General features: G+C 46.3%; 1 protein-coding gene across 1 annotated transcript in view; it reads right to left on the reverse strand.

The window, feature by feature from the left end:
* Positions 1-721: 721 nt before the first annotated feature.
* Positions 722-17,593, reverse strand: part of DESI1 (desumoylating isopeptidase 1) — a 28,325-nt gene continuing 11,453 nt past the window's right edge. The window contains exons 5-6 of the mRNA XM_029590260.1: positions 8,068-8,190; positions 722-3,241 (exon numbers count right to left, since the gene is read on the reverse strand). Coding sequence (XP_029446120.1) covers positions 3,148-3,241; positions 8,068-8,190 — 217 coding nt within the window. The 3' untranslated portion in view covers positions 722-3,147. The remainder of the gene's footprint in view (positions 3,242-8,067; positions 8,191-17,593) is intronic.

The raw sequence follows: 17,593 nt of genomic DNA on the forward strand, positions 1-17,593 counted from the left end.
GAGCCTCGGACCGTCAAGGGAGCCAGATCCCCTGGTTATTAGACCATCTAGTAAGCTGTGGACGAAACCCAGTCAGGGGTATCCAACCCCCCGGTCACACGGTTCCACCTGAGGGATGGTCCACGAAGTTGCCCAACACCTCAGAGAGCTTACGCCGTCTCCTACTGCCCTAACACTTTATACTTTTATTTAATATATTTTTTTTTAAACTAACAACTAGACTGCAGGTTTGCAACTCTACCATCCCTTAGATTGTAAGCCCTCTAGGGATAGGGAAATACCTACAGTACCTGAATGTAATCCGCTTTGAAGTGCTGAAAAAGTGTGAAAAGCAGAAAATAAAAATAAATAAATCTGCTGAAGTCATTGAAATACTGAGGGACTGCAGGTGGCACCCTCTGTTATTAGCAGTGCCTCAGAGTTTTATTCTCTGACTCCATCTGCTGGTAGGGATGCAAAACCCACTGGTCTGGACTGATCTGGGTATGTTCAGGAACTCTGTAGGGTGGGATGAAGGATTTGCAAATAATGTTTTTATGCACAGTAGACTGGAAGCTTATGAATCCACCTGTTTGTGTTACACATACACCCTCTCTCTCTCTAATAAATGTCCTCTGCTGGACAGAGATAGAACTTTTGCTACTTGGTCATGACAAACCCATCCTCGGTGCCAGCAAAACAGGTCAGAGTCCGGTTGGAAGAAGAAAGACACATATAAAGCTTAATATGCAAAAACATGTATATTTTCATACTGCACTGAAATAGAATACATCCAGATAAAATATTTGTCATCCTGCAGTAGAATACAATACATACACCCTTTCTGGTTATTGCCCCACAACTTCCCTCAGTATTGGCATCTGGCTCAGGCACCCCTCTTGGGCACCATGAGCTTCATTCGCAAACCACTGTGGATTTCGCACCCCTACCCCCCTAGCCTGGAAGCTGCAGCGAGGCAGCCACTGCATTTCCAATAGCCAGTAGATGCCACAGTACAGCAGCAGCCAGGCACCCATCCTCATCTCCAGGGACTGTAGATACTGTGGGATATAATACATTTAAATGAATAGTACCATGTTATCATACTGCTGAGATAATATTTCACTCGTGCATATTCTAACACTGTCAGACTGCAATGAAACAGATGTCTAAATGAAACATTACTACGCTACACAGCAAACTTGGATTGGCTTCCGATTTGCTTTTTTGGGTCCATCCTAACTATCATATCACTACTTTATCACACTGCAGCAAGTGGGACCACGCTATTATACCAAGGTGAGTTAATATAGATGGAGAAATTATCATACTGCAGGGAGACACTGTATTTTGCACCCATTTACAAAATTTGTGTTGCCTTATTAAAACTTACGTATATCCAAAACTCTCACTGTAGTGATCTAACATATTAAGAATTTTTGAGGTACTTATTGCCAGCTTATTGCACTGCGATACAGAAGTGATATTAGCATACTGCTGTGAGATAATACCTTTAGGTGAAACAGTACTGAGGGAAGCCAAACATGTTCAGATAAAGCACTGCAAAACTCCCATGCCTAGCTCCCTTTTTCTTTCTTAGGATAAGAGTTTCTAGTCTCCAGTGATTAGAGCAGCAGGCTGAGAACCAGAGAAGCCCAGGGCTCACATCTCTCGTCTCCCACTGCTGCTCCCTGTGACCTTGGGCAAGTCACTTCACGGCTTCAGGTACAAACAGATTGTGAGCCCTCTGGGGCATGAAAACAAATACTTACTCTACCTAAACATGCAACTCTCCTTCAGCTCAGATTTGGAAACCAAGCACAAAAGTAAAAGCAGGAATGGCCGAAACTACTGTGCAATCAGATTCTTCCAGCATGCCCTCATGAGATGTAAGGCAAAGTTACGTATCATGTGTTATACTGCAATGATAATACACACAAATATTTCCAGGAGACACAGCATCCAAATTATTCTTTTCCTGTTAAACTGGATGCCATGCTTTCCTATCTTGATAATGGGATGCTGCACACTGCTCAGTAGTGCAAGAGACACCCACTCTACTTGCCAATCTGTTGAAATCGCTGTTCCACACCAAGCATAAATACTCGCCTCTCGGCTCCTCCACACTCAGTGCCCCCTGGACAGCCAGGACACTTTTTGCCAGTGGATGCCCCATAAGGTCTTATACCATGAGGTCTTTAACTGGCATGAGGGGAATGCCTGAGGTGGTGTCATTACTCCTTCACACTGCCAATCCACCACCTGCCCCAATTTACTATCTTTAAACAGAGAAGGGAAGGGCTACTAGGGTTGCAAAGGCGAGGACATTCAGCCATTTACATCAACAATGCAGTTTACAGCGAGCTAGATGAGAAGATGAAGTCTTCACCGTAATGTCCATTAGTGACCTGTGCTTCCAAGCAGAGGACCTGGGTACAAGGAATACTGCCCCTGAGGGTGGAGGTTCTTGCTGGTGCACACCCCCTGCTGGTGGATTTGGACAGCACCCTCCCCCCCCCCCCCCCCCCCAAACAAACATTCTCTTTACCTCAGCTCTTTCTGGAAGAGGCGGGGTAAAAAGGAAAGGAAGTAACTGCTACTAGAAAAGCACATGGAAAAATGACAAGTCTCCAGAAGGGACCAACTCAGGTCACGCCGTAGAGCTCAGCAAAGGAATCGGACTGGAGAGAGAGAAAAAAAAATTGCAGGCATGAGGAAAGGGAAAGATGGAGATATAAGGCCAGAACCAGAAAGAGGAAAACAAAGACCAAAAAAAAAAAAAAGGAGCAAGAAGGGACATGAGAAAGTCAATTAAAAAAAAAAGCGAAGAGAATGCATTTCCATTTCCCCATGGAGAGCAATCCCAAAGCACTCAGTGCACTGTCTGCTGGCAGCCCAGCTCCAGCCAGGCGAGTCCTCTGTCAGGCAGGCCCGAGGCTAGACCGCCGCAGCTTTGCACACACTGGGGAAAAAAAAACCAACTCACATTCTTTTTGCAAATTTTAAAGCCATTATTTACATGCAGCCCAGTATCCCACACCCTATTAACCTGCCCTCTCTCCACCTCTGATAAATTAAAAAAAACAAAACAAATCCAGGCCCACGGTGAAGTAAAAATAGAATTCTGTCTGTCAGGTAATAAAGGGCCGCAGCCAGTCCCTGCGGCTGTTAACTCTGGCTGTTGTGCCTGTTGAAGATGTTCCCTCCAGGGGGCTGGATCTGGACAGAGTCCAGCAGGGGCCGCAGCGCTTGTCCAAAGGGGCTGTGAGGAAACAAGAGAGGAGAAAACCGGGTTAACTAGAAACACCAGTTAAGGTTCTATAACACAAAACACACAGTAAACGCAGCAGCGTGCGATGACTTCGGTTCATGGCTTGGAATTTCCGGATCGTTGCAGGAAGGATATCTTCAGGAATTTTGCAAAGAGAAGGTATAAATATTGGTCAGAGGAGCATGTGCTGATGGCCGGCCGATCTGACATGGGGTACTGGCTCACCAGAATTACTCCAGCCTTGGCAGACAATCAAGTTTTGTCGAGATCTCATCCCATATCGCATATTTGGAACTAATTTTTTTTCCCCACTCCGTTTGTCTAAAGTTATTTTGATTTGTTTTAATTTAGGACTCGGATTATGTATGTGAATTTCTGAATTGTGTCCCGCCTTGATTTCCTTGACAGTAAGGCAGTTTAATGAAATTAAACTAAACAATCCTGCCTCCGATGTATGGCAGGAGGAACTGCTCCTGCTAGTAATCCCGCATTAGTGTGGGTGTGTCTGGGATCAGCAGATAACACTTTGCTGTGCCCTGCAGCTCCTTTATTGATTGTTATCTTGTCTCTCTGGTTCTGAGGAATAAACCCCTGGGGATTCACTGTGTAATGTGATACAGAAATAATGTATTCTGCTATCACACTGTTAGACTGGAAGAGGATTTTCTTCCCAAACTGGCTTCCGTGTGAATCCCTGAATTATTTCAGATTGTGTGAGAGTGTAAAGGGTTTTAGAAAGGTGAGTGAACCTCCAGAAGGGAGAGTGTTAGTGGGAACTGATCTGAGTCTAAGATCCCTTGTTGGAAACCAACGGCACAGCTTTGTACGTACCCTGGATATTTAAACCAATCAATCCCCAAGAAGTGCAGCACCCAACTTTGCTTCCATTCAGGCCCAAACCAAACTAAAACCCCTCCATCTAAATTACTTTTGCACCACTCTCCAAGCCGCTATCCTATCCAAAGTTGATTACTGTAATTCCATCCTCCTAGGCCTTCCTACATATGCTATCCAACCCCTGCAGATGCTCCAAAATGCCGCCTCCCATATTCTTACCAATCCCCACCGAACCAATCATATCACCCCTGTCCTCAAGCACCTACACTGGTTGCCTATCACATCCCGGATAATGTACAAGTCCAAGTCCCTCAACATTATCCACAAATCCCTCCACAATCAAGACAAGAACTGGTTCAAGGAACACCTACGCTTTCCCACCCACAACAGATCCACCAGAACACAATATCTGTCCACCCTGCACACACCCTCCCCCAAACTAACAAAACTTATAACCCTCTCCATCGCAGGACTTGCTCTTTGGAACAGCATGTCACGCAGTCTTCGTCAGGAATTGTGTCCAAAGAAACTCAAACAAAACCTCAAGACCTGGTTCTTTAAACAGGCATTCACCTGAACCTTCTCATCCACCTCCCCCCCTAATACTTCCTTCTCTCCCTCTTTTGAATACTCTCCCTCGAAATCCCCCTATCTCCCCTAAATTTACCTATCCATGCAATTCAAATTTCATGCAGCTAACCCCTTAACACCATGCAGATTACCCTTTAACACTCTGTAGTACCCTCCATGCAGATCTTCCACCATACAGACAAATCCTTAATCTGCTAAAAATCACACCCCAATTTCCCTTACTGTGATCCCTCCTGATTGTATTCCCTGCCACTAGGCCTCAAACTATCCTCCTGAACTTATCTAACGCCCCCCCCCCCCTATAAGGTTCTCCACCTGTATACATCTCTCTCATTTCATAGCTCCCCCTCGTACGAATTTATAACACTAAATGTAAATTACTATTTTCGTCCTCCCCGTCCTGAAATACATGCTATTTGAGCATAGTTAATCTGTTTGCTGTTTCTCCTTGTTTATTGGAGCCAGAGAAATGCTGAAGGATCGCAGGTGGCACACCGGTATATCTAGGGGGTGCTTTTCAGCTTTTCTCTGGCTCCATCTGCTGGAAGGGAGATATAACCAGGCAGTCTGGACTGATCCTGGTATGTACAGGGAAAGCCTGTTGCTTCGACATGTTTCCTTCCTCCCCCACATGAATTTCACGCTATTATTACATGGTTCGCCGTTAGCTGTTAACCACTGTGTTCTCTGTAAAGCCTGTAGCTGCGTTATGTTATATGTAAACCGAGGTGATGTTTCAAACGTGCCCTGGTATATAAAAATACTTAAAATAAGATGGCTTTAGCAAGATCATAAAGAAGAAAAGAGAACAGACCAAAGGTTAGGGAGAGCGCAAGAATTAATACTCATCAGCTATACTGGCCTACTTTAAGTCAGCCTAAACAGCAGGACCTGTTCATGGACTTCGAGGCTGCAGCCGAGTACCACTGGAGCAACAGGATCTATGCACAGAGGTACCAGCAGCACCTTTAACGTGCCAAGCATCCGAGCAGAGCAGGAGCTGCAGATCGGAAACCAGAGATGTGCTCTAGTGCCAGGCAGAGTCAGGCTGCCAGCTTTGGAATACGAGCAGCGTATGGACGGCTAAGGAAGCAGAACATGATTATTCCAACAACAACCAATGAGTAAACTAGGGCACAGGCAGGACTGCATGCTGGAACTGTTACTTGTTCAAGGAAGCAGAGGGTTCAGTGGAAGAGGCGGCTACACAGACACCCAGGAGGCCTCGTGCCTCCCTGCCCTAGAGGAACCCTGATGCTAGTCAAAAAATGTCAGCACACCTTGCAGGGTCCAACGGCAGCATCACAACCCTTAGCAGCTGGTGTGACAGGCACACACCGAGAGTTGCAAGATGAGGGACAGCAGAGTTCAGCTTTAAGTGTTCTTTACAGGAAGTGTTGATCCCAATGTCTGTCCAGGTCCTTTTTCAACTTAATGCGCAGAACCTTCCATTGCCAGGAAGATTATGCACGCAAGATCTGGAACACTGGAGAAACAGGGGCCTAGGCAGACTATATCTGATGCAGCAAGATGGCATCCAAGCCCACATCAGTGGCCACATAATCACATTTTTGCTGATGCCACGGAAATCGCGTGCGTAAATTAACCAGCAGCAGAAAGTTATGCACGCAAGCTGAAAAGGCACATGGACAGAAACTGGCAAGAACATACACAGACCCCATTTCTCAAAAACTCACTGCTGTCCACACCCTCCCTTCTGATACGCACACCATCACACGCACCCACTTACTCCAGTTCCCATAACCAAAAAAACAAACAACAACCAGCACCTCTGTCACCAACACACACTCAAATCCAAACTCACCCTCAAATACACACACACAGATGCACAGCGCCTCTATCCCACACAGACACTCATACTCAAGCCTCATTCTTCCACAAAGAACCACCCACAGCTCCAGCCTCTGTCTTACGCAAACATATAAACACAAAAATCAACATTTCTCTCTCTCACACACACACACACACACACACTCTCTTTGGAAATCTGCACTGAATGTAAAGAACACCTTTCCAGTCTTGATTGTTAATATATATCCTGGGAAATTCATGTTAATGCTTAAAGTGGCTGTTTCTTCTTTTGATAATTTGGATCTTATGGGGTTTCTTGAGCAGTCTAATTCTGAAATTATTGAAAGAACAACATTGTTGGTTACATTTGCTCAGGAATCAGATAAACAGACTCGAAGGCTATTTTTTCATCTCAGAAAGAAGCCTTTTTTTTAGGCCAGAAGATTTTGTTTCCAGATGTAGTTAAAGAAACAGAGGAGGAATCTGTTTCTTTAACAAAACTAAACACAAAGGGTTCCAGTTTTGGGTGTAAGTTTCTTGGTAAACATTTGCTGGGTTTGGTTTAATTTGAAAGCGTCAAATATATATTTTTTGATTCAATCCAGTTAGAAGGATTTCTCCAGAAAAAAACCATTTCAAGCAATATTGTTCCATAAAGTATTTGTGCAAAGGCTATGTACTCTGTGCTTGGTGATTCGTTTCTTTTTTTCTTACATTTTTAACGGCTTCCTTTGTATCCCCTCCTATATTGTAGGCTAATTAACAGTGATACGTTTGTTCATTGGTTTTTCTATGGTCATTGCTGGGCCTCTCTAGAGTCTCTTGATGAAATATTTCTGGAAATTAATGCAAATAAAGTTTTTAAAAAATGGTGGGAGAAATAAATCAAAGCCCTCCTGTGGGATTGCTTTCAAACGTTATTAAACCTGCAGAAGTCGGGCCTGGCGCACACAAATCAAGCCGTTCTGGAGCCGTGACATGCAGGCTGTTGTACAAGGAGGTGCGCAGAGCGCTTCCGGCCCTTTTACACCACAAACAGTTTCAAATAACCTGGCCAGTGCTGCAAGCTAAAAGTTAAAGTCAGATGGAGCTGGCCCCCTGTCCCTGCTCTGGCATGAGGAGAACGGTTAAAAGGGAGGGAACGCTACTGTGTAGCAGCTGCTCTTTAAAATTTTAATAACTTGGGGAATTAGTAGTGAAAGCTTTGGCTAATTAAACTCTGGCAGGTAAAGAGAACATAACCTGTTCTGTGTCAGAGAAAAAGAACATCAAACTGTTCTTAAAAAAAAAAATGTGAGGGTTCTGCAAATATGTTTCCTTTTAATCACTAAAAAAATTAAATAAATAAAATAGGATACATTTTAAAAAAATTGTCTTCAAGAACTTAATTCCCTGAGAAATATGAAGGAATAAACGTGCCAGTGTTCCGTAGTTTGTTCCCTCTGTTTTGGCCGCTCTCATTCGTGGCAGTTCTCAGGTGTTTGCTACTGTTAACTTCATTTCAGATCCAATCTGACCAAGAACCAGGCCCTCTTTTCCCTTCACCCTCCCCTTCCCCCTGCAGGGCTGAGACTCACGTAGAAAGGATCTCGGCGGGCAGGTCAGTGATGTAGGAGGGGATCTTCTTCCCTGTCAGGAACTGGGCCACCTCATTGCTAAACGTGTTACAGTTGTGGTCAAAGAGGTTGTAGCTCTCCCCTCTGTGGACAAAGAGTAAGAAAGAATAAAAGTAGTGCCAGCACCGTATGCAGTTTCTGTCACTTGTGAAAAGACATCAGGACCGACAACGTTGGCAAGTGCTGTCTTCCTTTTATCCCCAAAAGCGGTACATTACGAGCAGTGGCAAAGCCCTGCCAATGCCCATGCCCTTCTCTGGAGGAGCCACTCTAGAGAGTGAACTCTAGTCACCATGGCCTACCTTTGCTGCTCAGGCTGCCATCAAGGGTCTAAACTTGACATGTTAAAAACATTCTGAAAACAGAAATTCTCTCAGGTCAGCTGCAGTTACTGCTTAAAAAACAAATTGAAAAGTAAACTGCAATAGTGGGATATTATCAGTTTTCTCTGCCCTGCTAGCCATTTGCAGCCCCCATGGGAGAACATGTGGCAAACATCAGAAGGTGCAAATCCTGGAAGAGTAGCAGATGGGATGCATATAGAAAGTGGCTGTGCAGGGAAGGAAAAAGAAAATTTGGTTCTTACCTGATAATTTCATTCCTGTAGTACCAAGGATCAGTTCAGACTCCAGGGTTCATAGATCCGTGCCAGCAGGCGGAGACAGAGAAAGTAAAACTGACACCGCTTTATATATCCTGATGCCTCCTGCAGTTCCTCAGTATTAATCTGTACCAACGCTGAACGTAAACAAACCATCAGAAAAAAACCCCATTGAAATAGAAACTTTGAGAACTTAACAACGTCTGAGATCTGTAATGTTCAACAGTAAAGCGCCAGACTCTCCATCCTCCCTTACCCCTGGGTGGGACTCTGGACTGATCCTTGGTACTACAGGAACGGAATTATCAGGTAAGAACCAAATTTTCTTTTCTCTGTACGTACCGGATCAGTCCAGACTCCTGGGATGTACCAAAGCTTCCTAAACAGGGTGGGACCTGGAAAGTCCTGCGCGCAATACACTTTCGCCAAAGGACCGAGACTCCAGATCTGCCACATCCAGTCGATAATGTCTTGCAAAAAGTATGCAGCGACTTCCAAGTCGCCGCCCTACAAATTTCTTGTGGCGATACTAAGTGAGCCTCTGCCCAAGAGGCCGACTCAGATCGAGTGGAATGAGCCCTCAAGCCCTCTGCTACCGGCTTACCTTTGAGAATGTAAGCGGATCCAATAGCTTCCTTAAGCCACCTGGCAATGGTGGTCTTTGAAGCTTGAAGTCCCTTCTTCGTACCACTCCACAAAACGAAAAGATGATCTGAACGAGGTGGAAAGCCGACAGTCACTCAGCAGTGTATGGTTTGGAGAAATGTATCCTTGAAGGATACTAATGAAACAGGAGAGTTAGGGCATCCCAACAGAGAGGTTCCATTAAAAGCAAAACGCAGTCCATGTGCCTATATGTAAAAAATCACCGAAGCTAATGATTTCCGAATTATCCCTAACAACTGAAAAGCAAGTTGTTAATACAAACAAAAAACACATTTTGAAATGTCTGTATGCCAATGCCAGAAGTCTAAGAAGTAAGATGGGCGAGTTAGAGTGTATAGCAGCAAATGATGAGATTGACGTAATTGGCATCACAGAGATTTGGTGGAAGGAGGATAACCAATGGGACAGTGCTATATCAGGGTACAAATTATATCGCAATGATAGGGAGGATCAACTTGGTGGGGGTGTGGCACTTTATGTCCGGGAGGGTATAGAGTCCAACAGGATAAAGATCATACAAGAGACTAAATGCTCAGTAGAATCTATATGGGTAGAAATCCCATGTGTGTTGGGTAAGAGTATAGTGATAGGAGTATACTACCGTCCACCTGGACAAAATGGTCAGACAGATGATGAAATGCTTAGAGAAATCAGGGAAGCTAACCAATTTGGCGCTGCAATAATAATGGGAGATTTCAATTACCCCAATATTGACTGGGTAAATGTAACATCAGGACTTAGAGACAAAGTTCCTGGATGTAATAAATGACTGCTTCATGGAGCAATTGGTTCAGGAACCAACAAGAGAGGGAGCTATTTTAGATTTAATTCTTAGTGGAACAAAGGATTTGGTGAGAGTGGTGGGGCCACTTGGCAATAATGATCATAACATGATCAAATTTAAACTAATAACTGGAAGGGGGACAATAAGTAAATCTGCAGCTCTAACACTAAACTTTCAAAAGGGAAACTTTGATAAAATGAGGAAAAAATAGTTAGAAAAAAACTGAAAGGTATAGCTGCAAAGGTTAAAAGAGTTCAACAGGCATGGACATTGTTTAAAAATACAATTCTAGAGGCGCAGTCCATATGTATTCCACACATTAAGAAAGGTGGAAGAAAGGCAAAACTATTACTGTCATGGTTAAAAGGTGAGGTGAAAGAGGCTATTTTAGCCAAAAAAACATCCTTCAAAAATTAGAAGAAGGATCCATCTGAAGAAAATAGGATAAAACATAAGCATTGTCAAGTTAAGTGTAAAACATTGATAAGACAAGCGAAGAGCAAAATTTGAATTGAAGTTGGCCATAGATGCAAAAACTCATAATAAAAACTTTTAAATATATCCGAAGCAAGAAACCTGTGAGGAAGTCGGTTGGACCATTAGATGACAGAGGGGTTAAAGGGGCTCTTAGGGAAGATAAGGCCATTGCAGAAAGACTAAATGAATTCTTTGCTTCCGTGTTTGCTAAAGGATGTGGGGAGATACCAGTTCCGGAGATGGTTTTCAAGGGTGATGAGTCAGACAAACTGAACGAAATCACCGTGAACCTGGAAAATATAGTAGGCCAGATTGACAAACTAAAGAGTAGCAAATCACCTGGACCGGATGGTATGCATCCTAGGGTACTGAAGGAACTCAAAAATGAAATTTATGATCTATTAGTTAAAATGTGTAACCTATCATTAAAATCATCCATTGTACCTGAAGAACGGAGGGTGGCCAATGTAACCCCAATATTTAAAAAAGGCTCCAGGGGCGATCCGGGTAACTATAGACCAGTGAGCCTGACTTCAGTGCCAGGAAAAATAGTGGAAACTATTCTCAAGATCAAAATTGTAGAACATATAGAAAGACATGGTTTAATGGAACACAGTCAACATGGATTTACCCAAGGGAAGTCTTGCCTAACAAATCTGCTTCATTTTTTTGAAGGGGTTAATAAACATGTGGATAAAGGTGAACCGGTAGATGTAGTATATCTGGATTTTCAGAAGGCGTTTGACGAAGTCCCTCATGAGAGGCTTCTACGAAAACTAAAAAGTCATGGGATAGGAGGCGATGTCCTTATGTGGATTACAAATTGGTTAAAAGAGACAGGAAACAGAGAGTAGGATTAAATGGTCAATTTTCTAAGTGGAAAAGGGTAAACAGTGGAGTGCCTCAGGGAGCTGTACTTGGGCCAGTGCTTTTCAATATATATATATAAATGATCTGGAAAGGAATACGATGAGTGAGGTTATCAAATTTGCGGATGATACAAAATTATTCAGAGTAGTCAAATCACAAGCGGATTGTGATACATTACAGGAGGACCTTGCAAGACTGGAAGATTGGGCATCCAAATGGCAGATGAAATTTAATGTGGACAAGTGCAAGGTGTTGCATATAGGGAAAATTAACCCTTGCTGTAGTTACACGATGTTAGGTTCCATATTAGGAGCTACCACCCAGGAAAAAGATCTAGGCATCATAGTGGATAATACTTTTAAAATCGTCGGCTCAGTGTGCTGCAGCAGTCAAAAAAGCAAACAGAATGTTATGAATTATTAGGAAGGGAATGGTTAATAAAATGGAAAATGTCATAATGCCTCTATATCGCTCCATGGTGAGACCGCACCTGGAATACTGTGTACAATTCTGGTCGCCACATCTCAAAAAAGATATAGTTGCGATGGAGAAGGTACAGAGAAGGGCAACCAAAATGATAAAGGGGATGGAACAGCTCCCGTACGAGGAAAGGCTGAAGAGGTTAGGGCTGTTCAGCTTGGAAAAGAGACGGCTGAGGGGGGATATGATAGAGATCTTTAAGATCATGAGATGTCTTGAACGAGTAGATGTGAATCAGTTATTTACACTTTCAAATAATAGAAGGACTAGGGGGCATTCCATGAAGTTAGCAAGTAGCACATTTAAGTCTAATCGGAGAAAATTCTTTTTCACTCAACGCACAATAAAGCTCTGGAATTTGTTGCCAGAGGATGTGGTTAGTGCAGTTAGTGTAGCTGGGTTCAAAACAGGTTTGGATAAGTTCCTAGAGGAGAAGTCCATTAACGGCTATTAATCAAATTTACTTAGGGAATAGCCACTGCTATTAATTGCATCAGTAGCATGCAATCTTCTTAGTGTTTGGGTAATTGCCAGGTTCTTGTGGCCTGGTTTGGCCTCTGTTGGAAACAGGATGCTGTGCTTGATGGACCCTTGGTCTGACCCAGCATGGCAATTTCTTATGTTCTTATGTAACGATGAAAACCATTCGTGACCTTAAGATATCGGAGTAACGCACAACGGACATCCAAAGGTCGTAGCTCCCGAGCATTTGGTTCTGAATCAGACAAGTCCAAAAAGGCCTGCAGCTCAACTGACTGATTAACATGAAAAGAAGACACCACTTTCGGAAGAAAAGATGGAACCGTACGCAAGGACCCCCCCCGGTCCGATATCTTAAGAAAATATCACGACATGTCAGAACCTGTAACTCGGAAATTCACCTTGCAGAGCAAATGGCTACCAAGAAAACAACCTTCGAAGTCACATCCTTTAGCGTAGCCCTACGTATGGGTTCAAAGGGGGCCTCACACAAAGCTCGAAGCACCAGATTGAGGTTTCAAGAAGGACAAAGCCTCCTCAATGGCAGACGCAAGTTCTTAACCCCTTGAATAAAACGGACCACATCCGGATGAGAGGACAATCGATAGCCCTCCAGGTTCCCCTTCAAAGACGTCAATGCCGCTACATGAACTCTAAGAGAGTTAAAGGCAAGGCCCTTGACCAAGCCGTCCTGTAAAAAGGATAACACGTGAGACATGGAAGCGCTCAAGGCCTGAATCCCTTTCGTCACACACCAGGATTCAAAAATCTTCCAAACACGGACATACACTACTAAGGTGGATTTCCGCCTAGATTGAAGAAGCGTAGCAATTACGTACCCAGGGTAACCTTTTGACCTTAAACGCCTCCTCTCAAAAGCCATGCCGCTAGACAAAAACGATCTGCCTGATTGGAAAATACAGGACCCTGATGTAATAGACCTGGGAGATGACTGAGTCGAAAGGGACCTTCAACCGCTAGATTCAACAGATCGGCAAACCAAGGACGACGTGGCCACTCCAGAGCCACTAGTATCACCTCCCCTGGGGGCCTCTCTATGCACCATATAATCTTGCCCACTAGAGGCCAAGGAGGAAGCACATACAGTAGAACTCCCTGAGGCCAAAGAAGAACCAGAGCATCTACGCCCTCGGCGTTGTAGTCTCTGCGTCTGCTGAAAAAGCGAGGAGCTTTTGCATTGAGATGTGTCGCCATCAGGTCGACTCGCGGACAGCCCCATTTCTCTTGAATGAGGTGCATTGCCGCATCCAACAACTCCCATTCTCCCGGATCCAGAAGCATGCAACTGAGATAATCTGCTTGTACATTCTCAACGCCGGCAATATGAGACGCCAAGATCTGTACTACATGCTGCTCTGCCCACCGGATCAAGTCCAGAATTTCCAGTGACACCACATGGCTTCGGGTGCCTCCTTGCCTATTTATGTAGGCTACAGTTATCGCATTGTCTGAGAGAACTCTCACTGACCGCCCTTGGAGTAAATGCTGAAAGGCAAGCAAAGCCAAGCGCACTGCCCTGGCTTTCAACCAACTGATAGACCAAGACACCTCTACGCTCGACCATGAGCCCTGAGCTGCTTGCCTCTGACAAACTGCTCCCCAACCCAAGAGACTTGCATCCATGGTCAAAACTACCCAATCCGGAACCTCCAAGGATACTCCACGCAGGAGGTTGGGAGTGTGTAACCACCTCCAGAGGAAGGGAAACGGGTTGGTGATACTGCGCTGACACTGGGCTCCACTGGGCCAGAAGCGTTCTCTGAAGAGGGCACATATGAGCAAAAGCACATGGTACCAGCTCCAAGGTGGATGTCACGAACCCGAGGACTTGTAAGACATCCCAAGCCCTGGGAACGCGCAACAGCGGTAATCGCCGAATCTGCGACTGTAGCTTGTGGACCCTCTTGTTCATCAGAAAGACTGCCTTGGTTGGTGTCGAAGAACGCTCCCAAATACTCCAGAGTCTGTGATGGTATTAGCTGGCTCTTCGCCAAATTCACCACCCAACCTAACGAATGCAAGGTCCGAAGTACCGTCTGCACCACTGCCCGGCAACTGGCCTCCGACTTTGCCCGAATGTGCCAATCGTCCAGGTAGGGATGAACCAGGATCCCCTGCCGTTGTAATGTCGCCGCCACAATCACCATGACCTTGGTAAAGACCCGAGGCACTGTGGCCAATCCGAACGGGAGCGCCTGAAACTGGAAATGCTGCCCAGATACCATAAACCTCAGGTAGCGTTGATGTTCCCGGGAAATAGGTATGTGGAGATATGCTTCCGTCAGATCTAGGGATGCTAGAAACTCCTGAGAGTGTACCGCCGCTATTACCGAGCGTAGTGTCTCCATCCAAAAACGAGGTACCCGCAACGCCACGTTCACCCGCTTCAAAATCGAGAATGGGGTGAAAGGTTCCCTCCTTCTTCGGGAATACAAAGTAAATCGAATATAGCTCTGTTCGAGGCTCCTCCGGAGGTACTGGTACCATGGCCCCCAACTGCTGCAATCTGCACAGAGTTCCCGCACTGCTCTGTGTTTCTGCAGTGAGCCGCAAGGGGAGATTAGGAACAGGTCACGGACGGGCTGAGGAAATTCTAAGGTGTAACTATGTTTTATTACCCCGAGAACCCACTGATCCTGTGTGATCTTGGCCCACTCCCCATAAAACCACGCTAGCCAACCTCCTACAAAAGGAAAGGTGGAGTGGGCCGGCCTCCTTTCATTGAGCAGATTTGGGACCGGAGGCAACAGTGCTGCTAGAGGTCCTGAAGGGTCTACGGCCCCCTCGAAAAGGCTGACCCCAGGCCTGACCTCTAGGGGAGAAGGACCTCTGTGTCGTCGCCCCCGCGGGGTGCAGCTGACAAAACCTGCGCGAATCCCGAAAACGCTGCCGCGCGAGAAAACTGCGAAGGCCCCTAGGTCTAGCCTCTGGCAAGCGAGGTATCTTAGTGTCTGCCAATTGCTTCACAATCTGATCCAACTCCTCCCCAAAAAGAAGACGACCCTTAAAGGGTAAGGGCGCTAACTGGGCCTTACAGGAAACATCCGCGGACCAGTTATGGAGCCAAAGTAGACGGCGTGCCGACACCACAGACCCCATAATATGGGAGGACGTCCGGATCACATCGTACAAAGCATCTGCTACAAACGCAACTGCCGATTCCAGCCGATCCGACTGAGCCGCTTGCGCATCCGTGAGAGTCTGCTCCTCCGCTGCACCCAGCGTAAGCAGGCCCTTTGCATGAAGCTAGAACAAATAGCCGCGCGAAGACTCAGAGCTGAGACCTCAAAAATCCTTTTGAGTTGAATCTCAAGCTTGCAGTCCTGAACGTCCTTCAGAGCCGTAGCCTCCTGGTATTTGTGACGGCGGAGACCGCAGTGTCCACCTTAGGCAGGGCAAACAACCCCAATGTCTGTTCCGGCAAAGTATACAGCTTAGCCATAGCCCTACAGACTCTCAAACCCGCGTCTGGAGAATTCCATTCCTGCTCCACCACCGTCTGAACGGACTCAGGGTACGGAAACCCGGTGGAAGGGCGCCTCGTGCTCCGCAACACTAGATCTGCACCATCCTTGCGAGATGCATCAGGTGGAGACTGGAGCCCCAGTTCCTCCAAGACCTGAGGAAGGAATGGCATCAGCTCGTCCCTGCGGAACAGTCTAAGGATCTTGGGGTCATCTCCCTCTGCTGCCGGCTCCGAATCCACATCATCATCTTGGTGAGCATCCACTGAAGCCAGATCCGTTGCCCGAGCAGCAGGCAGTGATGTTCCTGGGCAGCCTGGTGGGGTCACTATGGGTACGCGTACCCCTCTTGCGGGCGCAGCACCTCCCTGCGCTGCCCCCTGCCTCTCCTGACCTGGATCCGATCCAGAGGGGGGTGCAAACCCCCTCCGTCAGGCACAGCCCCCTCGTACTGTGCTAAAAATGCCTTGTGCATTAGAAGCACAAACTCTGGTGAAAAAGGGGCTGGAGCCCGACCCCTATCAGCTGGGAAAAACATGCCCCCCCCCCCCCGGGGCCCTACTGGTGCCCCCTGTCCCTTCAGAGGACTCGAGCACCGGGAAAAGCACTGGAGGAGTTTCCTCAACAGCCGGTGTAAACGCGGGCCCAACCGCCGGGGAATCCAAGATGGCTGCCGCTTCCGCGATTACCACGTCAAGGCGACTCGTGGTCATTGCCGAACCCGGAACCGTTGGGGAAGGGATATGAGGAGCTCTCCTTCGTTTCGCTGGCCTAGGGAGCTCTGAGGGACCCTCCCCCCCCCCCCAAGATACACGCCGCGCATAGACCACTGTGATTCAGCCACGCAGGAGTCAACCCACCTGCTCGACAGGCCAACCCCCTAACCCTTGTGGCGCCGGCGGCCCGACGAGGAGAACAAAAAAGAAAAAAACTGCAATAAAAAACCCCCGAGAAATGCGCCAGAGGGGGAGAGAGAGCAGACGCAAGCTATCCTACCTGATCCTGCTCCTAACTCTGCTTTAACTTTTTTTTTTTTTTTTTTTTTTTTTTTTTAACAGAAACTTTACTGCTCTAAAAGCAGCCTCACTACAAGTTTCCGTCCTAGCGCTGAAGAGAGCTGTCCAGCTCAATTCAGCAAAGTAATTAAAAAGGAGGGAAAAGTGAGGAAAAAAAACCCAAACAATTTTGGAGCCAAACTCATGACAGGGAGGGATCCGGACCACCGGATGTGCATCTCATGGTTTCTTCGGGTGCAGGCGTACTGAAGGGTCGCCGACTCCCCAGCCCCCCTCCTCAACCAAACCGGGTAGGGGTTACTCCCGAGCAACCCCGACCCCCTGGGAGGCAGGCTCAACCTAGAATCAAGAAATAACAAAAAAATATACTGGACCAACTGCAGGGTTCAAGCATCAGTCCACTGCTGGAGACAGAGAAATACTGAGGAACTGCAGGGGGCATCAGGATATATAAAGCAGTGCCAGTTTTACTTTCTCTGTCTCCGCCTGCTGGCATGGATCTATGAACCCTGCAGTCTGGACTGATCCGGTACGTACAGGGAAACAGGTTTATCTGGTGCCTTTCATCCAAACAGGATAGCGACGCAGCATACAATTTCGACCTTTAAAAAGAGAGACAGGCAGTCCT

This window comes from Rhinatrema bivittatum, chromosome 2 (genome assembly GCF_901001135.1).
Source record: "Rhinatrema bivittatum chromosome 2, aRhiBiv1.1, whole genome shotgun sequence".
Lineage (NCBI taxonomy): Eukaryota > Metazoa > Chordata > Amphibia > Gymnophiona > Rhinatrematidae > Rhinatrema > Rhinatrema bivittatum.